The 27165-nt window shown below is 43.1% G+C and overlaps 1 protein-coding gene across 4 annotated transcripts; it reads right to left on the minus strand.

Annotated features, from left to right (window-relative positions):
* Positions 1-745: 745 nt before the first annotated feature.
* ERICH2 (glutamate rich 2) lies at positions 746-26946 on the minus strand. 4 transcript variants are annotated; one of them, XM_081898690.1, is made up of 14 exons: positions 26802-26945; positions 26634-26682; positions 21227-21260; positions 18681-18717; positions 16352-16385; positions 16055-16103; positions 14494-14530; positions 13672-13755; positions 11425-11507; positions 8436-8528; positions 3975-4165; positions 2589-2646; positions 1281-1352; positions 746-890 (listed from the first exon to the last, which is right to left on the minus strand). In XM_081898690.1, exons 1-14 carry the CDS (start codon positions 26807-26809, stop codon positions 766-768), a joined length of 954 nt encoding a protein of 317 aa, XP_081754816.1. In that variant the 5' UTR covers positions 26810-26945; the 3' UTR covers positions 746-765. The 4 variants fall into 4 exon arrangements, with proteins under 4 accessions (XP_081754816.1, XP_081754817.1, XP_081754818.1 ...); XM_081898691.1 differs by lacking the exon at positions 26634-26682 and having other exon boundaries at positions 26802-26946; XM_081898692.1 differs by lacking the exons at positions 16352-16385; positions 18681-18717; positions 21227-21260.
* Between the last annotated feature and the right edge of the window lie 219 nt (positions 26947-27165).

Below are 27165 nucleotides of genomic sequence, written 5' to 3' on the forward strand. Positions count from 1 at the left end.
CCCAAATTATGTCACAGAAATTAGGTTACAGATAGGTAGCCGTGTTGGTCTGCCATAGTCAAAACAAAAAAAAATTCCTTCCAGTAGCACCTTAAAGACCAACTAAGTTAGTTCTTGGTATGAGCTTTCGTGTGCATGCACACTTCTTCAGATACACTGAAAGCATGCACACAAAAGCTCATACCAAGAACTAACTTAGTTGGTCTTTAAGGTGCTACTGGAAGGAATTTTTTTTGTTTTGACAGAAATTAGGGTGCACCTTAGATTTGATGGCACATTAGATTCGATTGCAAGCTTGAAAAACACTGCTGACATAAGAAAATACTTTTTTGGTTTCAAAGTTGTGAAAACTGAGGTGCACATTAGATTTGATGGTGCAATAGATTTGCATGAATACAGTACTTTCAACACCAATAAACCTCCGGTCTTGTATGCCAACACACTATGTTAGTCTTGTAACAAGAAGGGGTGTGTTCAGCTAGCCCTGAAGCTTAGGCTACTAGAATCAACAGAACGGAACACTTTTTATGTTAGTCCCTGGAGCTTTTCACCTCACAAATTGCTCATCAGTGACAAAACTTTCAGGAGTTGCCTATGGCCAGTAACAGCTTGATGGAAACAGGGGAGCACTGATAGCAAGGTTAAGCATGAGAAAAAAAAGTATTTTGGGGGTAGGATTCTTCTAATTAATCCAGCTCATTTTAATATGTGCATTTCAAAGAAAAGATGATTAAGAACACACTCGTTTGTGGTATCTTCAAATTTCTAAGCATCTTTATCAGAATCCCCAGAACTGGCTTCACTTTCAGTGTCGCTTTTATCTGTATTGCTATCCTCTTCACTGCTCTCTTCACCGGTTTCTTCATCTTCTTTAGCAGCACGTTCGCTTTCTAACATGGAAATATAAAAGATACAAAGGTAAGTCACTCTTGCAACTCCTTTTTCGGGGAATACTCTGTGCATTTCCTGGCTTGCATCATGGGCTCCCATCTCCCTTCCTCCCTTCTCTTTTGGGGACAGGCATCAGCCACAGCCCTTCTGCATGCTTCCCATGTTACTTGCTAGTGGTGCTGCTTTCCTTGAATCCAGGAAGTGTTTATATCTTAAGGGAAGAAGCAATGGACAGGGACCTCTTGGAATGACTTCTTTCAATAGTGCCAAAAGGAGCACAGGGACAGATTCCTTGGCTGGATCTACACTAATCTGTAAAAACCCTTACAAAAAATAATATAGTTCTCAGTTGTATAATAGTATCCAGTATTTACAGTTTTAGCACTTACCCAATACTAGTTTTTTCTCAATAAGTGGAAGAAACTGCAGGGCCTCAGGGTTTTCTGGTTCATATATCAGAACTGGAATTTGATAAGGAGAAGACATTATTGATATCTATAGGATGAAATAGAAAATAGGATTCTATAATAATAGCTCGTCCTACTTCATAGAAGTGCAAATATATTTCTCATAAAAGTACCTCTGATACAACAACAAACTCTGATCTGGAAGCACCCTAGAAATTACTTGCCAGTATGTTTCATCAAGGCAAACCAGATGACAACATGAAATATACAAAAGCATTTCGCTCTTTTCCAGAATCATGAATATGGCATGCAAAGTGGGGGCAAATAGTTTGCGCGTGGCAATTTTCATCAAGGCTATGGTAAAGAGGAGGGGGGGTTTAAAAACCACTTCCCCATGTGGCATGGTCATAATCTTCATCAGAGCCCCCATGCTGCTATTAACTTTTTTCATATATAAATGAGATTAACGTACCTCATGCTATCATCTGGTTTGGCAAGTTACCATTCTGTTAATTTAGACAGGAAGTGGTTGAAACAGGAAAACAGAAGGAACAAATTCTCCTCTGTGCCTTTCACTTTTCATTCATCATGCTTGTTCAGTATTTAAGCTTCTGATACTGAAACAAGTAGCACTAAAAGGCTGGGACAGACTCTTCTTACTCCAAGGCCATGTCTACTGAGGCCTCATCCCTGCTCAGTCCAAACATTCTTGTTATGCATGTTTATTTATGTGGAGTGTTTACTTTGAGACTCCTCCCCCCAAAAAAAGAATTCCTGTGGATGCAGAAAGACAATCATATCTATAGAGAGAGTATCATAGCCACAGGTTCTTGATCTCTCTATTGCAAGCCATTCCAGAAAGAATCCAGGAGACTGCAAGTCCTTGAGTAGTGTGGCAATTTCAGAACTTGCTCCTACATAAACGCCAGTCCAAAGTATATCAACAGAATAATGTACAGTCAGCTGGTGGGCTTAACGAGGCCTGGCATGAGTCCCAATTTGGCCCGTGAGGCCATCTCTCCATACCACACTCACCTGCTCCTCATCCAACATCATGAGGCCGCAAGTGAACAAATTATGCCTTAAAGTGTGCTCCTGGTTGTTCCTTGCCAAGCAAGGCATCTGCCAGGGCTTATGAACAGCACTATGGAGTTCTTGACTGTGACTGTCAAAATGGGCTTCCAGTTGGAGAAGGTTCCCCACCACTGTACTAAATGAAATGTCACAACTTAGGAAACAGATTTGGAGAAACAATGCAGGTCAGAAACCCCCCCCCACTGCAGAACTTACTCATCTGACAAAGCTTTTTTGCAAGGCTGTATTTCTGCTCCATTATTGCCTTCAGAAACTATAAAGAAAATGTAAAAGTATGCAGATTAATACAAATACGAGCCAATATGACTCAACTTGCACTCAAGTCAACTCAAGGGTGTTGATCCTGCGATGCAAAGTCCAGTCTGAACAGCTTCAGCATGACAACTTTTTCACACTGAGGACACATGATGCACGACACTTTGTCACGTAGATCCATTCCTCCATGCATCGTATGTCATTACCAACTTATCTGCAGTGACCTAAAGCATCACAAAGACTGTGCATATTGCAGATGATCTATATCAAGGGTAGGCAATCTAAGGCCCGGGGGCCGGATGCAGCCCAATCGCCTTCTAAATCCGGCCAGCGGACGGTCTGGGAATCAGCATGTTTTTACATGAGTAGAATGTGTCCTTTGATTTAAAATGCATCTCTGGGTTATTTGTGGGGCCTGCCTGGTGTTTTTACATTAGAATGTGTGCTTTTATTTAAAATGAATCTCTGGGTTATTTATGGGGCATAGGAATTCATTCATTCCCCCCCCCCAAAAATAGTCCACCCCCCCTCCAGGTCTGAGGGACGGTGGACTAGCCGACGGCTGAAAAAGGTTGCTGACCCCTGATCTACAAGCATCAATGTAGCACATGGAAGGAAGAGTCTCTTATGTTCTAGGCTGTTTTCTTCCAGAGGCTACTTATCTAGAGTGGTAAGTACAGTCATACCTCAGAAGTTGAATGGAATCCGCTCCAGAAGTCTGTTCGACTTCCAAAACATTCGGAAACCAAGGAAGCTCCTGCAGCCAATCGGAAGCTGTGGAACCCGCATCAGACGTTTGGGTTCCAAAGAACATTCGCAAACTGGAAGACGCACTTCCGGGTTTGCGGTGTTCGGGAGCCAAAACATTCGATTCGCAAGGCATTCGACTTCCAAGGTACGACTGTAATAATAATAATAATAATAATAATAATAATAATTTATTTATACCCCGCCCATCTGACTGGGCCTCCCCAGCCACCCTGGGCAGCTTCCATAGAAACTAAAAGTACACTAAAATATCACACGTTAAAAACCTCCCTGAACAGGGCTGCCTTAAGATTTCTTCTTAAGGTTTCCTTTCCCCTTTTATTTAACCAAAAGACCCCCATTTTAGATGTATTAACTGTAGTCATGCTTATTATGCTCTGTTAAGTATCAGTCTTGTATGCATCTAACCTCTTTTACAATTACCGGTATCTAGATTTTAAATAATATTTTGGTCAATGTTTATCACACGGAGAAGTATTCAAAACATTACTCCTCCTGTAGGAAAGGCTAGTTTTGCCAGAACATCTGTTTGCTTAATGGGGGGGGGGGAATTTGTACCTCTCCCATTAACTGTAGTGGTGCAATTCTCTTTTCAACTTCACAGTCACTTTGTTCATTATTTTCGTCCTCTGAACTCTCTGGCGGCTTCTTGTCGGCATTTTCTTTAGCTATACCTTCCCTTTGCTTCTCAGTACTGACCTCACCGTTGGGTAGCTTTTCAACAACTGCAGAATTTTTCATCTTTTCATCTACACAAAAAATTGTATTATAGATGAAGAGGCATTAATAAACATTTCTGTAAGCAAAACTGTGACCAATTAGATTACCTTTTCCAAAATTTTCAGGGGCTAGGCATGCAGCAGGGGGAAAAAACCAGAGGGTCTTGAGACACCTTAGTGACTAACTAATTCATTCTAGCGTAAGTATTCATGGTTTAGCCTCCCCTTAGTCTTTAAGGAGCCATAAGGCTACTTTCTAAATGACTGCTATTTTTCTGTATCCTGTGTTAAATAATATTTCAACATGGATATGATTAGTAGAATAAAGAGAGCTTGAACAGACAATGAAACCCCCAGGGTATGATCTGGTCAAATCCATGCATTTTTAGATCCCACTGATTTATTTTATCATATTTTTATTTTGTCCTTTCTCCAAAGAGGCACCAACCCTAAGGGTTGTGCTACTTTATCTCCACAAGAGCCCTACACTTCATGCTTGAATTTGAATCCATGCTTCAGCTCAGTTGCAGCAGTCTACCTACTGCTCCACACCTGCTTTCAGTAGGACAACCACAATAATTAAGGAGTAGAAACCACTACGAGGAAAAACTAGTGTGTTTGGGGTTATTTGGCTTAGAAACCAACAGCTGAGGAGTATATGATAGAGGTTTATAAATTTATTCATTGTGTGGAAAGAGTATATAAAGAGATTTTTTTCCTCCTCCACCCCCCCACCCGTATTTTGTCATCTTATCAACATTAAATGGCAGTAGATTCAGAACAGACAAAATAACTTTTATACATAACACCATTTAAATTCAATCCAGGATGTGTACCCCATTAATCCTTTTTAGATGCCTAGTAGTGACATAATCCACATAATCTCTATACAACTGCCCTGAGCCCTTTGGGTATAGGGTGGTATATCAAACAAACAAACAAACAAACAAACAAACAAACAAACAAACAAACAAACTTTCCTCCTTTGTAGACAGCTCTGCCAAACCTGTACTGCTATCTCTTCCTCCAGTCTTGATCATGAAATTCACATATCAAGTATCTTTGGTTCCATTGCTTTGCTACACCTCTGTCAGCCTAGTCAGTCCTCACATGACACTCCTAAATTTTAAAATCCACATGAGCCTGGACTTTTATTTAGTAGGGTTGATGAGCCACGACATCACATACAATTTATGACATGAGAGTTAGCTCACAAAGATATAATCGAAGGCAGCAAAAAGGGCTATATGCGTCGAGCAACTGCACCTTAAAAGTCAGAATTTCCTTAAAGGAAGGAAAAACACACCACTTGCAAAAGTTTACCTGTCAGCTATTGATAATGATAATAATAATAATAGAAGAAATAAAGGTACAGTGAAACTGAAAGATGGTGGCCCAATTCATGTATCCCCAGAAGTGGCAGACACCATCTTAGAGAAGGCAATCTGCTTCCTTTCTCACATACTCAAAAGAAGAAGAGTTTGGATTTGATATCCCGCTTTATCACTACGCAAAGGAGTCTCAAAGTGGCGAACATTCTCCTTTCCCTCCCCCCCCCACAACAAACACTCTGTGAGGTGAGGGGGGCTGAGAGACTTCAGAGAAGTGTGACTGGCCCAAGGTCACCCAGCAGCTGCATCTGGAGGAGTGGGGAAGCAAACCCAGTTCACCAGATTACAAGTCTACCACTCTTAACCACTACACCACATTGGCTCACTGCTTCTTTTAAGATAAAGCTCTTTGTAACATGTATTAAGCTTCCCTTTGTTTATGTCTGTAATTAATAACAACAATAACCAGAACTATGAAAGTTGAGGTGAGCAATGCCTCTATATTGATTTACAGTGGTGCCCCGCAAGACGAATGCCTCGCAAGACGAAAAACCCGCAAGACGAAAGGGTTTTTCGGTTTTTGCGACGCTTCGCTAGACGATTTTCCCTATGGGCTTGCATCGCAAGACGAAAGCCCATAGGGAAATCTCGGGTACCTTTTTTTAAATGCTGGCGGTGGGGAGCAAAGCCTTTTCCCCCCCTCCGGACTTCAGAAGAGGTCCAGGAAGGCCGGCGGGGGCGAAAGGCTTTACTCCCCACCGCCAGCATTTTAAAAGCGGTCCGGGATAGCAGGGAAGCGCTTCCCGCTATCCCGGACAGCTTTTGAAGCCTGCCTAACCGGGGGCTTTTTAATCGCCCCGGGACTGTCCGGGGCGATTTAAAAGCCCCCGGAAGGCTTTTGAAGCCTCCCCCCGCCGCCCGGCTTCGGGGCATCGTCCCGATGCCGGGCGGCGGGGCAGGAACGCCTCTCCCAGCCGCCCGGCTTCGGGGCATCGTCCCGATGCCGGGCGGTGGGGCAGGAACGCCTCCCCCCGCCGCCCGGCATCGGAACGATGTCCCGAAGCCGGGCGGCCGGGCGGGAAAGCCTCCCCCCGCCGCCCGGCTTCGGGGCATCGTCCCGATGCCGGGCGGCGGGGCGGGAACGCCTCCCCCAGCCGCCCGGCTTTGGGGCATCGTCCCGATGCCGGGCGGCGGGGCAGGAACGCCTCCCCCAGCCGCCCGGCTTCGGGGCATCGTTCCGATGCCGGGCGGTGGGGCAGGAACGCCTCCCCCAGCCGCCCGGCTTCGGGGCATCGTCCCGATGCCGGGCGGTGGGGCAGGAACGCCTCCCCCAGCCGCCCGGCTTCGGGGCATCGTCCCGATGCCGGGCGGCGGGGCAGGAACGCCTCCCCCAGCCGCCCGGCTTCGGGGCATCGTCCCGATGCCGGGCGGCGGGGCAGGAACGCCTCCCCCAGCCACCCGGCTTCGGGGCATCGTCCCGATGCCGGGCGGCGGGGCAGGAACGCCTCCCCCAGCCACCCGGCTTCGGGGCATCATTCCGATGCCGGGCGGTGGGGCAGGAACGCCTCCCCCCGCCGCCCGGCTTCGGGGCATCGTCCCGATGCCGGGCGGTGGGGCAGGACGCCTCCCCCCGCCGCCCGGCATCGGAACGATGTCCCGAAGCCGGGCGGCCGGGCGGGAAAGCCTCCCCCAGCCGCCCGGCTTCAGAACGATGTCCCGAAGCCCGGCGGCGGGGCGGGAAAGCCTCCCCCCGCCGCCCGGCATCGGAACGATGTCCCGAAGCCGAGCGGCGGGGCGAGAAAGCCTTTGTCCCCCCTGCCTGCCTTCCCAGGGGCTTTTAAATCGCCCCGGACAGCGGAGAAGTCCTCCGCTGTCCCGGGCGATTTTAAAATGCCGCCCGCCAGAAGAGGTCGGGGGAAGGCGGTTTCCATAGGAACGCATTAATTGATTTTCAATGCATTCCTATGGAAAACCGTGCATCGCAAGACGAAAAACTCGCAAGACGAAGAGACTTGCGGAACGAATTAATTTCGTCTTGCGAGGCACCACTGTATCTAGCTGTGATGCTACAAGAACAGCTCCAAAAATAGCAATGTTGCTATGGGCAGACCAGAATCTCTCCCCCCATACCATAATATCTGGGGGGGGGGATCTTTCCTACAGACCATACTGAGCACTGAGATCAGCAGAGGGTGCCTTCTTGGGAGTTCCTCAGCCCCCAGAGGCTTGTGGGGAGGGTGACAGCCTGGGAGAGGGCATTCTCTGTGGCGGCCCCTGAGTTGTGGAACTCCCTCCCCACAGAGGTGCATCTGACACCTTCACTGAACAGCTTTTGTCAAATGCTGGAGATCCATCTCTTTATCCTGACTCTTGACACCTGAGGTGTATATTTTTAGGACCCACCTTATTTTTGTGATTGTAAGTTGTTTAAACTGCTTTTAATATTGGGTTTTTAACGCTGTAACCCACCATGGGACTTTGGGGTGAAGTGCGCGTCATTAATAAAAACATTCTTGTTTGACAAGCCTACCCACATGCTTCGGAAGTAAATTTTATCTACTTTAGTATTTTAACTTTTGTATGTTTTAAAGTACGGTTGTGGATTTTTCTTGATTTTGCTGTTTCACCTTTCGTAAACCGCTTGAAGTTTTTTTATGGTCCAGCAGTGTATAAATTTTATGAAAAACAAACAAACAAACAACAATATAACAAGACTACATTTTGGGCTAAAGCATACTTTAGTAAGGAGATCAGCACCAATAAAGACAAGGTTAAAAGTATTCCTTAGTATTCACTGAAGCTTACACTATATCCATGAGGTTTGAATTAAGATGAAACACACAAATTAATGGCATCTATCAATCAAGAAAATACCTTTTTGATATTATGCTTAACTAAATCTAGACATAATTTATAGCCAAGGAAGCTGAAAGAGATTAATAAATAAAATATATTTTGTTTGAACCAACCATTGACTTCCAATTCTGTCTTCACATCAGTTATCTTAGTTTCATGATTCAGCCTCTGTAAATCAGTTTCTAATTGTTGATCATTATGAATTTCTGGGAGAAGAGAAAGCAGAGGTAAGAGATAAAATGCACCGCAATTCAACAGCAACAATATTTCCCCCCTCAAATTTATGTCTTTAGGGTAGAGAAATCCATACTATTTCATATTTCAACAACATGTTTGATAGTCTAATGAAGCTAGCATATAGTATAGTAACAGAAATGTATTTTTCCCTGCCAAGAAAAAAGTGCACGATGTCAGCTCATATTGAATTCAACTCAGAAACTACAATGTCCATACAGTCCTCATCTTCCTTCATTGAGGTCCAGCGCCAAGGACTTTCTGGCGGTTCCCTCGCTGCGAGAAGCAAAGTTTTTATTTATTTATTTATTTATTTATTTATTTATTTATTTATTTATTTATTTTAAGGGTTTTCTTGTTTTACAGTGTAAGTGTAATGCCTCGTATTTTTTCCCCCATGTAACATTTTTACAAATCCATTTCAATTGTTGAGGCATTAGGGGGAGAAAAAAAAAGAAAGAAAGAAAGGGGGTGGAGGGAGGGGAGATGGATGGGGGTGAGGTCGGGTAGCGGTGTTTCTATTATGCTTAATGTATGTAGTTTGGTGTCAGCGTGCTTGTGTTGTTCACTTGTGTTCCTTTGGTGGTGAGAGAGGTTGGGGTTGCGAGAAGCAAAGTTACAGGGAACTAGGAAGAGGGCCTTCTCGGTAGTGGCACCCGCCCTGTGGAACGCCCTCCCACCAGATGTCAAAGAGAAAAACAACTACCAGACTTTTAGAAGACATCTGAAGGCAGCCCTGTTTAGGGAAGCTTTTAATGTTTGACAAGACTACTGTATTTTAATATTTTGTTGGAAGCTGCCCAGAGTGGCTGGGGAAACCCAGCCAGATGGGTGGGGTATAAATAATAAATAAATAAGTAAATAAATAAATAAATAAATAAATAAATAGAGAAGCACTTGTTGAACTGCATGCTACAATCTATAGGCAATTAGCCTATTATAGTCTGTAAAAAATTTAATCTATAAAAATATAGAATAATTCATACTAGATATTGTAATATGGGTGTCTCAAAGCAAATTAAAAAAAAATCCTTCCAGTAGCACCTTAAAGACCAACTAAGTTAGTTCTTGGTATGAGCTTGGTATGAGTGTGCATGAACACAAAAGCTCATACCAAGAACTAACTTAGTTGGTTTTTAAGATGCTACTGGAAGGAATTTTTTTTGTTTTGACTATGGCAGACCAACACGGCTACCTATCTGTAACTCAAAGCAAATTAATAATTGAATACTTAGCAGGTATGAAAACTAACTTATGAAGTAAGCGCAGAGCTTTAGTAAAGGCCAGGGTACATAGAATAGTGCTCTCTCACTCTCTGCAGAGATTATTAGGACACTGACACGCTTAAAAATGCTTCTTGGGAGCATCACTGCCACTGGGATATGGCCTATCAATGCAGGTAGAGAGAACACAAAATAAATGGAACTACAAAATAAATGATGACAAAGAAAAGACAGTTGGCGAGGATTCCCTCTTGATGCGGAAAGCATACAGAATGCTTGTTGCTCACGTAGATTCCACTTTATCAAGATGAATCATGTTCAGCAAAGGTACTTTCAAGTGTGAAGGGGTCATAGCTCAGTGATAAAGCACATGCTTTGCATTCTGAAAATCCCAGGCTTGATACTAAGTGAATACAGGAAAGGTGGGAAAGACTCTTGACAAACCATGGGAAGCAGCTACAAATCACTGCCCTAGATGAGCCAATGGCCCTGCTAGATATCTTTTCTATGGTGCACTCATTATGATTTGTGCTTATGGTGGTTTTAGGGCAATCATACACTATTTGAGGGACGCGGGTGGCGCTGTGGGTTAAACCACAGAGCCTAGGAGTTGCCGATCAGAAGGTTGGCGGTTCGAATCCTCGCGACGGGGTGAGCTCCCGTTGCTCGGTCCCTGCTCCTGCCAACCTAGCAGTTCGAAAGCACGTCAAAGTGCAAGTAGATAAATAGGTACTGTTCTGGTGGGAAGGTAAACGGCGTTTCCGTGCGCTGCTCTGGTTTGCCAGAAGCGGCTCAGTCATGCTGGCCACATGACCCAGAAGCTGTACGCCGGCTCCCTCGGCCAATAAAGCAAAATGAGCGCCGCAACCCCAGAGTCGGCCACGACTGGACATAATGGTCAGGGGTCCCTTTACCTTTACCTTAGGCAAAAACCAAAAGGCACCAGCCAATAAAGCGAGATGAGCGCCGCAACCCCAGAGTCGGCCACGACTGGACCTCATGGTCAGGGGTCCCTTTATCTTTATACACTATTTATCTTTTAATACTGTTTCCACCTGCAAAGGCTACCTGGTGGTATGCTGCTTTTGTTTCTAATCTGTGCATCTCCTGTAACTTCCTGCTGAAACCCTGCAACTTTACCTAACACAATTTTCCCTGGGTTGCTGTTTCTCGTCCCACTTTAGCTGCATTACAGTGCAAGACTGCCCTTCCAGATGGTAGTAATGTGATGACATTAGGGAGGCATCACAGAACAACTAATAAGGCAGAGTGATTTATGGACAGCCCAGTCTAACTCTACCACTGATGCATTATTGTTGCATTACTGAAGAATACCATGGCTGATGACATTGAAAGCCACTGAGAGGTCGAGGAGAATTTACAAGGACACATTTCCTTTGTCTCTCTTCTGACAGAAGTCATCATGACCAAAGCAGTTTCGATGGCAAAACTGGGCCTAACCCCCAACTGAAATGGATCTAGAAAATCAGTATTCTCAAACAGTGCTTGGATCTGGTCTGCACATGGCTGAGGGATAATTTGAACTCTACTCTCCTAGTTTGCAGTCTAGTAACACAGAACTGCATAGGTTCTATATATATATATATATATATATACATATATACATATGCAACATAAATCTCACCTGTCTCTTCTTCTATGCGGTCAGGCAATCTTACACTCATCTTTGGATTTTTATTTCTTGCAATTCTTTTTAAAGTATTCCCCCTAAATATTGTGAGTGTTATCCAAGGGGAGACAAAAAAGAAGAAGAAAGAAACCATACATTTTTGAGACTACAGAGATAATATGCTTTCAGGTATATGCCAGGTTCAATACAGCTGGAGTGGTATCCAGTAAAAATAGTTATCTGAAAACAAAATTAGACTTGATGTTAAAGGCATCATTTGCATTTAATATCCATGTTTTTAAAATGCAAATAATAGCTATTAGGCGGGCTGATAATTACTGGAATCACAGGAAGTAGGGGAGGGACTTCCCTCCTGTTGCAATCTTGAGATTGAAAAACCACCCTTTTGAAGCTATTTGCATTTCCTCTTAACGCAAATAGCAGCTCCAGAAGGATGCTTTTTGAAATAAATAGGGACTACAGTGGTGAGGCAAGGGTTAAGCTCCTTCTCCTTGCCTGCACTGGTCTCTTATAACTATCAACTCCCGCAGCAGTAATTTGCATTTTCAAAAGTGTGTGCTTTAGATACAAAAATGAATTTAACATCATATCTAATTTGGTACTGAGCTGACTGATTCTTATGCCAGTGCAAGCATGCAAATGATTCCCTGTGCAGAGAACAAGCTCAAGTTACATGGAGTTCCACAAATGCTAGAGACCGCCTCATTCTCTTCTACGCTGAAACAATCCTAAACGATTCAGAAAAAACAACTGAGACAGTTTGATGGCAAGCAAACCTTTACAGCGCCACCCAACCATATGGAGCTCCTGGATAAACGGAATAACCTCTTTGTTATGACTTTTCAACTTAGCCTGCCTTCCCAATATTCTCTTTCAACTTTATCTTTTGCTCATCTGCTGCCAATTAACCTTGAGTGACAGGAACGAATTTCATATTTCCCAGTGGCTGACTGCAGGCTGCTGGACTTGTTACATTTCATAGAATCATAGAGTCATAGAGTTGGAAGAGACCACAAGGGCCATCGAGTCCAACCCCCTGCCAAGCAGGAAACACCATCAGAGCACTCCTGACATATGGTTGTCAAGCCTCTGCTTAAAGACCTCCAAAGAAGGAGACTCCACCACACTCCTTGGCAGCAAATTCCACTGTCGAACAGCTCTTAGTGTCAGGAAGTTCTTCCTAATGTTTAGGTGGAATCTTTTTTCTTGTAGTTTGGATCCATTGCTCCGTGTCTGCTTCTCTGGAGCAGCAGAAAACAACCTTTCTCCCTCCTCTATGTGACATCCTTTTATATATTTGAACATGGCTATCATATCACCCCTTAACCTCTTCTTCTCCAGGCTAAACATGCCCAGCTCCCTTAGCCGTTCCTCATAAGGCATCGTTTCCAGGCCTTTGACCATTTTGGTAGCCCTCCTCTGGACACGTTCCAGTTTGTCAGTGTCCTTCTTGAACTGTGGTGCCCAGAACTGGACACAGTACTCCAGGTGAGGTCTGACCAGAGCAGAATACAGTGGCACTATTACTTCCCTTGATCTAGATGCTATACTCCTATTGATGCAGCCCAGAATTGCATTGGCTTTTTTAGCTGCCACGTCACACTGTTGGCTCATGTCAAGTTTGTGGTCAACCAAGACTCCTAGATCTTTTCACATGTACTGCTCTCAAGCCAGGTGTCACCCATCTTGTATTTGTGCCTCTCATTTTTTTTTTGCCCAAGTGCAATACTTTACATTTCTCCCTGTTAAAATTCATCTTGTTTGTTTTGGCCCAGTTCTCTAATCTGTCAAGGTCGTTTTGAAGTGCGATCCTATCCTCTGGGGTGTTAGCCACCCCTCCCAGTTTGGTGTCATCTGCCATGGAGAGACCTCCAAAAATTTTGTGATAAAGAGATTCCTGCCTATAACATTTGCAAGCACATCCCATGCAGAACACACCTTCAATGTACGTCACCAATAGCTACAGACAATCATAGTGCAAAAGCCCTCAGCATGGCAACTGAGTTCTGTGCTTCTAAATGTTACAGCTGGAGCAGGAATAATTCAAAATGTGTGTGTGTGTGTTTTGGCAGCACCCCATGATGAGCAAAATAACACCGACCAAGCCACAATTTCTTCCACGCATGCCTCAAGAACTTGTTGGGATCTACAATAGGACAGTGGTTGCTTGTTTGAAAAAGCTTGTCAGCAATTTCTTCTCATAATGAAATTAATTAAGAACGCAAATGAAGTGAGACTTACTTTTCTACGGATTTAGCTGCACGTAACAAGATCTGCTTTGATGGAGTGTAAGGCCTGCTTATAGATTCATTTCCACATCCCATGCTGCCTTGGTTTAAAAAAATAATAAAGGAAGGAAGGAAAAGAACCATCACAAAAAAAGTTTTGACATCAACTGCAGAATAATAATTCCTCTAAAATGCAGATTCTAACCAACTGCTGCAGCCTTTTATTTATTTATTCTTTTCTTGTATTCAAGTACATTTTGAGAAGCCAAGATCAAGGGCTGATTTTGAATTAGGAGCAAGTCAAATAAGAGTATGTGCATAAAATAAATGATTCAAGCTGGGGAGCAATCAATACAACTTCTTCTAAAAACTTATTTTAAAACATGCAGCACTACAGAGCAAGGATATGTTATTACGGAACCTCAGCTTATTTAACAGTGAAACTCAAACTGAAAGAATTTGATTCAGCTAGCCAACAATAATCAGTATTGGACTGCATCATCTGGAATACCCTCTTAATATTTGATATTTGGGTCGCAATCAGAATATACTTATTTGGAAAGAAAGCCCAACTTGCGAGTAATGATGGTACTTATCTATTGATATATACATCCATGTTGCTAACCAAAAGGTTAAAGCAGAAATAGATGTGTTTCTAGTTCTTTAAATATAAGAGAGATTGCAAACCCATGTATACTTACTTTGAAGTAAGCCCCACTGACATAAGTGAGTAAACATGCAAAGGATTGTGTAATCTATGACAAATAATTGCACTATCTTTCTCTGACTGGTTAAGAAGGCTGATCATATACAAGCTGCATAATAAAGATCTTACCGTGGAATTGTTTGAACGGGTTCAAGGACTACTTCTTCTAAAAACAAAATAAATTGAAATATTTGGTTCAACTGATGCACATTCAGATTATCCCCTCCCCCCAAAAAATATATAGAACAATAATTTTAAATTTTAACTAAGCAATAAATGTAATATAGTTTCTCATTTTTTTCTTAACATCAATTAACAATTTACAACATCTCTTTGAGCAAGTGCTTTTGTTCTAGCCTGTTCCCCCCACTGCAAGGCAAATTTTCCTCAAAAAAAAAAATCACATGGAAAACCCTCAATTTTTGCTCATTAGCCCAATTCTGATTAAAAGACTATTGGATAAGGGCTTCCAGTCACTGCTGGGGCTGACCAACATACAACAGTTGGAATGAATAGGTTAGACTTAATATTTATTTGGGGGAAAGGAATAAGGGCCAAATTACATGTGATCTTAACTGAATGAATATAATTAGTGTGCAGGCATTTAAAAAATGTAAAAAAAAAAAAACAGCAGCAGCAGGCCCCTTGAACAGAATTGGGATGCTAAGCAACATGGGTGACTACATAAGGAGGGAGGCATTTTAGGGGAAAGGGTTTTTTTGTGGTGGTGGGGAACATAGCTCTTTCTCCCCACCTTCCTGATTCTATTGCAGCCCTACATGGTTATTTACTTACAAAATGTATGTGATAACAGTGTTCACACGACTAACATACCGTATTTTCCGCCCTTTAGGGCGCACCTAGTGTTTTTTTTTTGGGGGGGGGAAATAAAGGGGAAAAAATTATTTTCCCCCGACCCCAGCCCCCAGAACAGGCTGCTATCCGCAAGCCTTGGGAGCCTGCCCGAAGCCCGGGGTGCGCTGCTCAGCTCTCCAGGCTTCAGCGAAAGCCTGCATTTGCCCCATAGGACGCACACACATTTCCCCTTCATTTTTGGAAGGGAAAAGGTGCGTCCTATGGGGCGAAAAATACAGTAATATCTAGCTGTGTACACAGATCAGGCAACAGAAGTGGCACACAGGTCAGGAAGCAACTGATGTTCCAACCACCATTGCTCACCTGTGACCCAGTTTCTGTGCTGGCTTCTGTGTCTCTGATGCCCACAGACCTTAAAAAGTGCTGCAAACTGGAGCAGGAGGGCAGAGAGAAGAAAGTAAGGATGCTATTCTAGAGCAAAGCCATGTACCAGAAAGAGCAGAAACAGCCACAAAGTTCTCCAAGGCATTATTTTATGTAAGCAGCATTGGGGATTCTGCTGGATTAATGAAATTAGATAAATCAACCAAATAATTTACTAATGCTTACAGAAGAATGCTTTCTATTCTTTAACTGGTAATTTGTTTTGACATATAAACAGAAGAATGCTTCCTATTCTTTAACTGGTAATTTGTTTTGACATATAAATAAAGCCTAGCTTTGTCCCTGGTTTTAATTATTATTTTCTAAACTACTAGCACCTTTGTATCTACATCCAGAATTCTAAGAACGCCATTCCCCCCCGCCCCCCGCAATGCGGTTTGAAAGCAGTGGTTAAAAATCAGTGCAGTTTTGAAAAGCTCAGCAGATTTACCTTTTGGACCAAACACATGCAACCTTCCATTTTGTCTATTCTTCTGTTCCTGCAATAAAGACAAAAGTAAGAACCAACCACAAGACCTGCCATGTAATTCTGCCTAAAATTCTTCACCGTGATTTCTCTGACTACTGAGAATTCCCGTAAGTTGCAATAAAACACTGAAACACAGATATGACTCTTGATCAGCACAATCAACTGATTAAAACCAAAACACCAAGAAACCATTAAATACCAATATATCAATTCCTTTTAAAGATAAGCATATATCAAATTTGAAATAAAAACTTTTACCTTCATTACATCAGTCCTTCCTAAGCCACTATGCCTATATAAGACAATAAAACGAGTTGCATATATAAGGAACAGATTATTCAAGATGATATAATGCTTAAAAATCAGCTTGAATCCTAGCCTACTTCTCATATTTGACATAATAGAGTATAAGAATTCATCACAACCAAAGCATTGTAGACTAATCCAGTAAGCTTTGTTACAGTACAGAACACCATGCTACCTCTTATTTGTTTTCTGCTCTTTTTTTGAGTATTTCTGACCATGAGATCACAACCACCAGTTCATTAAGCTTTTTGAAATCACATTTCTTAAAGTCCAAGATACGTATCCACTACACTCAGCTTTCCTTCTCCTATATATACAGTGAATCCCAAGAGGACATGATCTCTTCCTCCTGTGGTTCCCACTATTTCCACCTCTGCCTAAATGAACTCCTAGGGCATGTGTCACCCATCAAATGGCCTTACTTGATGCCCTAAGTATTCAGGCAGGATGATAATGGGAAAAGGCAGTCTCTTGGGTAAACATGCCCAAGGCTGTTAAGGGCTTTATACACCAATAGTAAAACCGTAAGCTGGGCCAGTAGCAAACTGACAGCCGGTGCAAATCCCTAAACAGCCATGTTACATGCTGCCAGGTAGGTTGCTCTGAATAGCAGCTTCGTCACAGCATTCTGCACCAGCCTGTAGTTTGTGGACCAGCTTTATGGGTCTACACAGAGCATGATGCAACAATCCAACCCTGAGGTTATCATTGTATGGACCTCTGTGGCCAAGCTATCTCTGTCCAAGGACGGTTATGATTGGCACACCAGCTAAAGCTGCTCTGAGCTACTGAGGCTGTTTGGGTCTCTAGCGACAAATATGGATCCTGGCTCACCCATAAGCTACGTATGTGGTTCTTCAGGACCCTGTTCAGAACAGGCAACTGACCTTCACAGCTTTTCATTTAAAATAGTTTGTACACGTGCTACAGTATTTTCATGTAACATGCACTCCGGTCTTTCAGCTGTAGTCATAAGAATACTTCCATATACATAAGTTCCATTCAATCAGTTGGATTTAGGCTGTGCACACGACCATCTCCACTGCACTGCCCCACTAGGTTTTGAATCCATGTACACATGGAATTAGCAACAATCTAGAGCTATCCTGTAGTTTCTTGTAAAAATACTGTGCTTTCATGCGATTCATTGCAAGCCAGCTTCATTCCAATTTGAGAATGGTAGCAATACTGAAACCCAGGTGTGCACATTTGAGGCTGTGAGTTGGGGCTCGTTCTACATGTCTGATGTCAGTATGGGTAGGGGGAGTTAGAGACGTCTCTTTCCTCTGACAAATCCTCTTTACCTGAACTTTATTTTAATTTAAGGGTTTTATTTTATCTCTCCCTGTGTGTAAAACATACCTACTCATTAAAAATAGATACCCACTTCAACAGTATTTTCGCACTACCCTGTAGTAAAGACCGCAATGAGTTTTCTGGCCCTTTAGATTAATAGCATGATCCTAACCATGCCTGCTCAGACTCAGTGAATTCAGTTGGGCTTACTCTCAAGTAGGAGGTGTTAGGTTTGCTACCTTAAGATGTACTCCTACCCCTGCTTGAGAGTAAGCCTCATTGAACTAAATGAGGAGTACTTTTGAGTAGTTGTGTACAAGGCTCCACCATCAGGCTGATTTCTTAAGCTTCTACACTTAATTTGGAAGTGGGCTGCATGAGGATGATTTGTAGGGGAACAGGGTTGAAGGGAGGAAAGCTTCATGACTAGGAGTTAAGGGTGGGTGGAGGGGTGGAGAAGTCAGTCAGGTGAAGACATCCCTCCCCCATCTCTGCCCACTGGTGTGGATGCGCAGGGGGTGATGTGGAAACAAATCAAAGAGTAGTGATGCTCACAATGATGTGTAAATTTGAACTAACCTGAAATATACAGCATACACAAGCACCAAAACCCCTGACTTCATTTAAGCTGGCAATGTGTACATGGCCTTATTTTCAACTTGTAGAGATGGACAGAGCTGCTAGTGTCTTATAAAAGATTGCAGGGAAAGAAGAGACCAAAATATCCTAGGACAGGCTTCCTCAAACTAGGCCCTCCAGATGTTTTGAGACTACAATTCCCATCATCCCTGATCACTGGTCCTGCTAGCTAGGGATCATGGGAGTTGTAGGCCAAAAACATCTGGAGGGCCAAGTTTGAGGAAGCCTGTCCTAGGATATGCATGTAAGGCCACCACCTTGCTGAAACTGGGAAGGTTGGGGTGTGATCACAAATTCTCAGAGGGATAAACTGAACAATGGCAAGAACCCATCTTCCTTTCCTTACCTTGGCAAAGGCAAACGTGTTTCTAGGACAAATCCATCTAAAACAAAAAGTTTGAGTGTATTTTGCATGATCTCCATAAACCAAATCTGCATGTTTTCAATGTATAAATTCAGCATGAATTAAATTGATAAACTTTTGATAAACATTAAATTGATAAACTTTTGAGATGCATTTAATTAAAAAAATATCTTAGGAGACATATTGTTTCCCTCCCTTACAAGTTTTTATCAAAATGCTCTCCCCATACTCTCATGCTCCATGTCATGGATCTCTTTACAGGTACACACATCCTTCACATTCAACGCTACTTCTCTTCCCTTCCTGTTTGGTCTATTCCTTTTGAATAAGTTATATCCCTCAATTACTACACTGCAGTCCTGTATCTCATCCCACCAGTTTTCAGTAATGCCAGAGCTCAAGTTCATCTTGTTTATTCCCCATGCCCTATGCACTAGTATAGAGAAAACGGGAACAAGTCATTCCCTCAAGCTGCTTCCTTCTTGGTTTTTTTCCTGCCCATAAGCAGGTTCCTGTACACCAATAAAGTTATTATCCCCAGTATCGAGGTCCCCCGTCCTCTGAAATATTGTCTCCTTCCCCCTCGGGATTCAGTTTAAAGCTCTCCTGATAAAGTTTGTGAGATTCCTAACACATTTTTGCCAACTGCTGTCAGGTGCAACCCATCTCTTGCCAGAAGTCCTTCTTCATGGAAGTGGAGACCATGGTCTAGGAAGCTAAATCTTTCCCAATGACACTATCTGTGCAGTCAGTTATTTACTTCCAGTATTTTTCTTTCTCTTCCTGGGCCATGACCTTCAACAGGAAGGCATGATGAAATAACCACTTGTGCCACAGGATCGTTTCAGCTTCCCACTGAGAGTCTCATAGTCCCTTGCAACACATTGAAGACTGTGTCTGTCAGTATCATTTTGTATCCACATGGATCAAAAGAACGGGGTAATGGTCAGTGGGCTTGATGAGAGTTGGCAGTCTCTCTGTCACATGTTGAATCTTTGCACCTAGAATAGGGATGTCCAACCGGTCGACTGTGATCGACAGGTTTATCCCTGGTTGATAGCGGTCGATCGCGGGCTCATATTCCTCCGCGGGGAAAAGGAGAATCCCCCTCTCGCTCTGTCCTTCATTTGCGCACAATTATAAGAATGTAAGAAGGAGTTACCACTGCCGTAATTACTACTTGTTTAGCAATTTATGGCGCGCGCCCCCCTAAAAAAGCCCAACAACTTTGCCTTGATGTCCCTGACCTAGAAGAAAGCACACCTCCTGGGACATTCTATCAGGTCCGCACATCACTATCTCTGTCCCCCTCAGCAGAAAGTCACCAAACACCACCACACCTCTCTTCCTCCTTCTATCCACTGCACCTTCTGCAGTCACCTCTGTGCTCTCTGAGGTCTATGACTGATGTCCCTGTTCCTCTGACCCAGAATCAATGTCCAAGGGTAGGAACTGGAATTAACTGTGAAGCTCCAAAGGCACAGTATGGTTCCTGACAGCCCTGCTTCTGTGTTTTATGTTCTTCCAAGTGTTTGCCTCCTGATTAGGGTTGGGGGGTATGCACAATTAAGCCACATTTTTTTACCTCCACTTCTCTTCTAAACTTTGCCAGCTTGACTAATATATCCATGCCTACCATAGAAGCATAAATCTTTTATTTGTTACAATTTGTGTCATGAGGCTAACAGTACCCCGCGGCTAAAAACTAATTTGGGAAACTATGTATATAAACCCTGGCTACATTACATTTCAATATATGGAAGTGACTTGGATGCAGGGAAATTCCTGTGATTTAAAACACAACACAGGATGTGTGGCTCTTATTTAAGAGAAGGACGATGAAACATTTGCTGTGCACATGTTTTCATTTAGTAGCACAACTCTCCACAGAACAGGAATAGCAATTTCACAATTCACAGGTGAAAATGGGCACATTCACGCCAATAACTTCTATTAGAAGGCAATCCTCTACATGTGTACTCAAAAGTAAGGCCCCTTGAGTTAAACAAGGTTTGTTCCCAAGGCAGTGGCTATGCAGTTGCAGCCTGCTGTAGTTCTATACACACTTCTGTAAGTAGGCACCATTTAACTCAAAGCTGTGTACTCAGTCCCATTTACTCTGCATGCACAGCACTCCCATCACTGGTTCGGAAAGTGGTGTGCACATGGTGTTATCCACATACCTATCTTGTCATTTCTTACGAAATACTGCATTTTGATGCATCCCCCCCTCCAACCCAGCTTTGATCTGAATTGAGAAAAGTAATGACACAGCTGCTCTTTAAGCTGGTAATGTGTATACAGCCTTAATGGGACTTACTTCCAAGTGGACAAGTATAAGGTTGCACTCTTAGCTCTGAAAAATTCGATAAAACCATTAAGAACAAAAAAAAAACCCTATTAAGAATTCTTATGACTTTTTTTTTTAAGGAAAAAGGCTTAAAAGGAAGAGGGTAGGGTTTGTTTGTTTTTTAGAATATAAGGAGCTATAAGAAAGTACTTTCAAATGCATTGTTTAATGCAAATACCTTCAGGAGCAATCACTTCCATCATTCCAGAAACCTAAAAAGATGTAGAGGAAAGATTCCAAATGGCATTTTTAAGAAGCTTACTAGGAGCAAATAAGATGACTATATTATATACAATGCAGTATGGCCTGCAAAAGAGGCCCCAGAAAGTTTTCAAACACTGTTTCTTACTTGACTTTTTACTGAAACTAAGTAGGGAGCATTCACAAAAGGGAGAAATATATAAAAAGACACACCAAAGTACACTAGTGGCCAAAATTGTGGAAACCTTTTGAAAAAAAGTGTATTTCTGAGGTTTGATGGCTCAGAACACCTGATGGCTCTCTAAACACCCATGCTCTTTGGCTACATTCAAATGAAGGGAAACTACTGCATATCAACCTAAGCAAGTTGTGCTTCATTTTCCTGGTTATTTGGCTATAACTTTTGATAGAATACAGATAACTGAACAAACGTCGTTGCATTACATTTTTCATTAAATTATCTTTATACTGATATATCATTTTATGGTATTACTAAAAAGGGGGGGTGTTATGAGCCATCAAACCTCAGAAATACACTTTTCCCAAAAGGTTTCCACAATTTTGGCCACTAGTGTAGTGATGAATGCCTTTCTCTGCAAATTGTGAGTTCTTCAGGTATCAAAAAGACCTGACTCCTAATCTCCTCCCCACCCCCAGCCACATGGTTGTTAACAACACCTTGCATCTGAAACAATATTATATTTTTTGTTTCTAAATGTCAATTGGGGAGTGTTGGAAATTTGGGTGCAACTCAGCATGCAGAAGAGGGGTTTGGCATGGTTTAAGACAGAAAAGGTTAGGGACCTCCAGATTTCCTGAGCTCCCTTCTTCTCTTTTGACGTTACATTTAGACTGATATTCTCAGTTTGTGCTCTGTTTTACAACTTCCTGTTACTTTCACTTCTCTCTTAGACCTCAAAATGAGACACCATGCTGGAACTATCCTCCAAGGGAAAAAGGAACCACCACAGCTGCCTTGTTCTACTACAGACTAATTAGACTAGAATTAGGAACTCTTCTATCCAAGTACGTATTTCTTACCATAAAGTCCTTTTTTATTTTTCTTACCTACAAGCATCACTCTGTGTGTGATTGCTCGTAAAGTCTGCTAGATTCACTCCCTTAATGCTGCCTTACTCAGCATACTAAAAGAGTTTCAACAGACAGTTGGAACCAAATAATTTCAGTATAGAATATATACCAATTTTTAAGATAAGGTTACAATCAACAGAATTGTGAAAAAATGTAACTGATGCTGAAGTGCTGACAGTACACTTACTCTATACAGATAATTACTGGTTGAATAGAAAAAGACATAAGAATATGGAATACATGTCATCCTAATGTCAAATGATTTCAGTTAAAATCCTTGGTTTTATCTTTGACTTCCTTCCTTCCTTGACCCACAATTTAGGCCATCACAATACCAGGTCAATTCTCTCTTTAGGTAAAGGTAAAGGTACCCCTGCCCGTACGGGCCAGTCTTGACAGACTCTGGGGTTGTGCGCCCATCTCACTCAAGAGGCCAGGGGCCAGCGCTGTCCGGAGACACTTCCGGGTCACGTGGCCAGCGTGACAAAGCTGCATCTGGCGAGCCAGAGCCGCACACGGAAACGCCGTTTACCTTCCCGCTGGTAAGCGGTCCCTATTTATCTACTTGCACCTGGAGGTGCTTTCGAACTGCTAGGTTGGCAGGCGCTGGGACCGAGCAGCGGGAGCGCACCCCGCCACAGGGATTCGAACCGCCGACCTTTCGATCGGCAAGTCCTAGGCACTGAGGCTTTAACCCACAGCGCCACCTGCGTCCCGTTTAATTCTCTCTTTACAGCATTACAAAAACATAGTCCTTTCTATCTGCCTCTTTGACAGAACACTGAGTCACATCAAGCTGGCAATATATTTTTTTGCCTTGACTACTAGTTTTCTCCTCTTTGGTCTTTCATTATCTCACTTTGGCCCCCTGCTTCTACCAATTGCTCTGCTTTCAAAATCATTGTTCATCAGACCATGGAAAGTCTTTCCTGAAATTCCAACACTGGCTGCCTTGCATGCTCCAGGATTGTGCACAAGTTTCTTGTCCTTACCTTCAAAGTCCTAAATTTCAACAGCTTTATCATTTTTAAGAGAGAGAAAGAATCATAACCAGAAATGGCCTACTTGTTCAGCATTGTAGGCTGCCATGGAAACACAAGTGACAGACAGTTGTTAATTTCCATATTTAATTTCCATATAATTAACATAGCTAGCATAAAATGTGGGTGAACATAGCAGTAAGTAGGCTGTAATGAATGTTGCACTTCTTCAATAATGCAATTTGTGCCATTTCTAGTGTGAAAGTGTTTGCTTATGCCAGGGGTAGGCAACCTAAGGCCCGTGTGCCGGATACGGCCCAATCGCCTTCTCAATCTGGCCTGCTGACGGTCTGGGAATCAGCATGTTTTTATGTGAGTAGAAAGTGTGCTTTTATTTAAAATGCATCTCTGGGTTATTTGTAGGGCCTGCCTAGTGTTTTTACATGAGTAGAATGTGTGCTTCTATTTAAAATGCATCTCTGGGTTATTTGTGGGGCATAGGAATTCATTCATTTCCCCCAAAAATATATAGTCCGGCCCACCACATGGTCTGAGGGACGGTGGACCGGCCCACGGATGAAAAAGGTTGCTGACCCCTGGCTTAAGCAAAGAAGATATGATTGGTCACCTATATCCCAACTTTTGTGTGTGTGTATCTGATATATAACAGATATATTGGAAACCTCAAACAGCAATAATGCTTAATATTCTATTTAAAACATAGGGAAATAATTCTGCACAACTTTTAAAGGGTAAAACTTATGTGTGATAAGGTAAAATGTTTACATCCAAAACAAGGGAAGAGAAAAACATTTACTTTTGATGTATGGCTCCACTGATATATCTGCTTTGCGAATGTATGCTATGCCGCGCTCTATGTATGCTATGTGAATGTATACTATGCAGCACTCATCTAAGCACCTCAATTAAGGTATAGCATGTACCGGTAACTGCAGAGGCATAATTTTTGTAGTAACAGCCGAAACAGCTTTTGTGAATGCTACCTCTCCGGGGAATTAGCATATATTCAGGGAAAGATAATTCTAGGATCCACTTAGTGTCACATTGCTCTGCATGGGTCAGGATGTTCTTCAGGAAATCAGACTCCACTTTGCATTCAAACTAGAAGTAACTTCATTAATAGTTTGGATTTGATATCACTACCTGAAGGAGTCTCAAAGCGGCTAACATTCTCCTTTCTCTTCCTCCCCCAAAACAAACACTCTGTGAGGTGAGTGGGGCTGAGAGACTTCAGAGAAGTGTGACTGGCCCAAGGTCACCCAGCAGCTGCAGGTGGAGGAGCAGAGTCGCGAACCCGGTTCCCCAGATTACGAGTCTATCGCTCTTAACCACTACACCACACTGACCTTCCCCAGCTCTATTGTCACATCAACAGGTAAGCCATAAGATCAGAACTCTTGGCTGTAAGTCTTCCTCTCTCAGTACAGTGTGTTCAGATTTAAATTTGTGTAGTATATAATACAGTGCCCATCACGTGTGCAACAGCTGTTATTTCTACAGGACACTAGAGCCTCTGCTAATCATCATATACATAATCTGAAATCCATTTAAGTTGGCAAACTGAATTCAGCAAGCCTGGCTTGATTTCAAATGGGAACAAGCCAACTTAACTGCTTTGTAGATCATAACCAACCTTTGATTAATGACTCATGCGGCCCCACAGCCAACATTTGAATAGGGTGGGGGAGAATGCGAAACAGGCACCACTAAGGGTATTCTGCTATGGAATAGTATGCAAGTCTAGTAAATCAATAAATGTGTATATGCTTAATATCACCACAAACATATCACTTCCTTTTGACTGCAGAAGGTTTGGCCATTATCCCTAAGTCCTGGATTCCAAATCCATAACCACTAACAGAATTTCCACGCAACCCCCCTCAGCATACACAACTAATTAAGTCTGTTTTTCAATCTCAAATATTAAAATGAATGAGATTGCGAAGAGATTATTTCCCATTACCACCCTCAACTGTCAAATAAACTGATTTTATTAGCAATTGTGTAGAAAACTAAAAGAAAATAAGATGTGTTAGTGGTACCAAGCTTTCGCTGGAGCTAGAGCTGCAACTGCCCACACCCAGGGGTGCCTATTCTGGAATAACAACAACAACAATATATGTATATGCCACCCATTTGACTGGGTTGCTGCAGCCACTCTGGGCAGCTCCCAACAAAAAAATAGTAAAAACACAATACAACATTACACACTAACAGCTTCCCTGGACAGGGAAGTTTTACAGACCAGATCCACTAGACCAGCCTTTCTCAAGCTTGGGTCCCCAGGCGTTGTTGGACCGCCGCTCCCACCACCCCTGCCTGCTGTCCGGTCTGGCTACGGATGATGGGATTTGTAGTCCAACAATATCAGGGGGCCCAACGTTGAAAATGGCTGCACTAGACATCTCAATGTTTCTTTTGTTCATCGCTTGCGTGGCTGCTGTCGCTTGAACAGGCGGTGGGAAGAACTCCTCAGCATGGCGGTGCTGCCAACAGAGAGGGGGGCGGCACTTGCTGAATTTATTCTGCTTGTTGCTACAATAATTTAAAAACACAGCGTTTTCCTTGGCGGTGGCGGTACAGCAGCAGCCATTTCCCTCGCTGAATTGCATTGTTGTTGTTGTCAATAATTTGTTGTTGTTGTTACAATAATTAAAAACACGGCATTTTCCTTGCATAGCCGTCAATTTTTCCTTTTTAAGGGGAATTCCCTTATTCCGAATAGGATTCCTCATAAGAAAAGGGAAAAGTTGACAGCTATGTTTCCTTGGCGGCGTTGGTGCAGCAGCAGCCATTTCCCCCACTGAATTGCATTGTCGTTGTTGTCAAGAATTTGTTGTTGTTGTTGTTATTCCCCAGCCCTGTTTAGGGAAGCTTTTAATGTTTAATAGGTTACTGTATTTTAGTATTTGTTGGAAGCCACCCAGAGTGGCTGGCGAAACCCAGTCAGATGGGCGGGGTATAAATAATAAATTATTATTGTTATTATTATTATTATTATTATTATTAACAACGTGGCGTTTTCTTTGGCGGTGGTGGTGCAGCAGCAGCCAGCTTTACCACTGAATTGCATTGTCGTTGTTGTCAAGAATTTGTTGTTGTTGTTGCTGCTACAATAACTAAAAACACAGCATTTTCCTTGGTGGTGGTGGTACAGTAGCCAGCTTTCCCACTGAACTGCACTGTCGTCGTTGTCAATTATTATTATTACTACTATTATTGCAGCTTCTATTAAGGGCTACAGGTTAAAAAGGAAGGGCACCTTTAAATACGTGGGGTGGGGTCTCCTACCTTGGGGGCTGTCGGCCTGGGTATCCCCTGGCCCAAGACAATATTAAACCTAGATAGGGGGCGGAGGGAAGAAGAAGGAGAAGGTTAGACTCTAGAGCCGCGCTGCGCCATATCCTCGAAACCCCCTCGACGCAAAAAAAAAAAAAAGCAGTGCTGGTGCTAGGCTACCTGTTCATGGCGCGGCCGAGCTACCTGGGCTCGTTCAACTGACTGGGGCAACGCAAAGGACGCTCCACTGCCAGCGCCGACGGAGCGTCCACAGGCCGCAGGCAGGCCGCGACGTCACCATAGCAACGCGCAGCAAGCGCCGCTTTGTCAAGTCTCCGGGCCGCCTGGAAAAGGGGGCCGGGCGGGAACGGAGAGGCGGGGCCAAATGGTTCCCACCTTCGAGGAGAAGCGGCCTTGACAAGCAGCGGCAAAAGGCGCCAACAGAGACAAGAAGCGTTAAACTAAGACGACGGAGAGAACCCCCCCCCCACTCTCGTTGCTCATATGTCCCCGGTTTCTGGCAAGCTGGGTGGGCGTACACGTG

Source organism: Podarcis melisellensis, assembly GCF_964234715.1.
Source record: "Podarcis melisellensis genome assembly, chromosome: 1".
Taxonomy (NCBI): domain Eukaryota; kingdom Metazoa; phylum Chordata; class Lepidosauria; order Squamata; family Lacertidae; genus Podarcis; species Podarcis melisellensis.

Bases quoted from the DNA above. Each gene is read 5' to 3' on its own strand.
- ERICH2 (XM_081898690.1), bottom strand. The intron at 16,386-18,680 runs GTAAGGAAAGGA...TGTCTTATATAG, and splicing joins ACACGTTTGCCTTTGCCAAG to GCATAGTGGCTTAGGAAGGA. The intron at 1,353-2,588 runs GTAAGTTCTGCA...ATCAAATTCCAG, and splicing joins AAAAAAGCTTTGTCAGATGA to TTCTGATATATGAACCAGAA.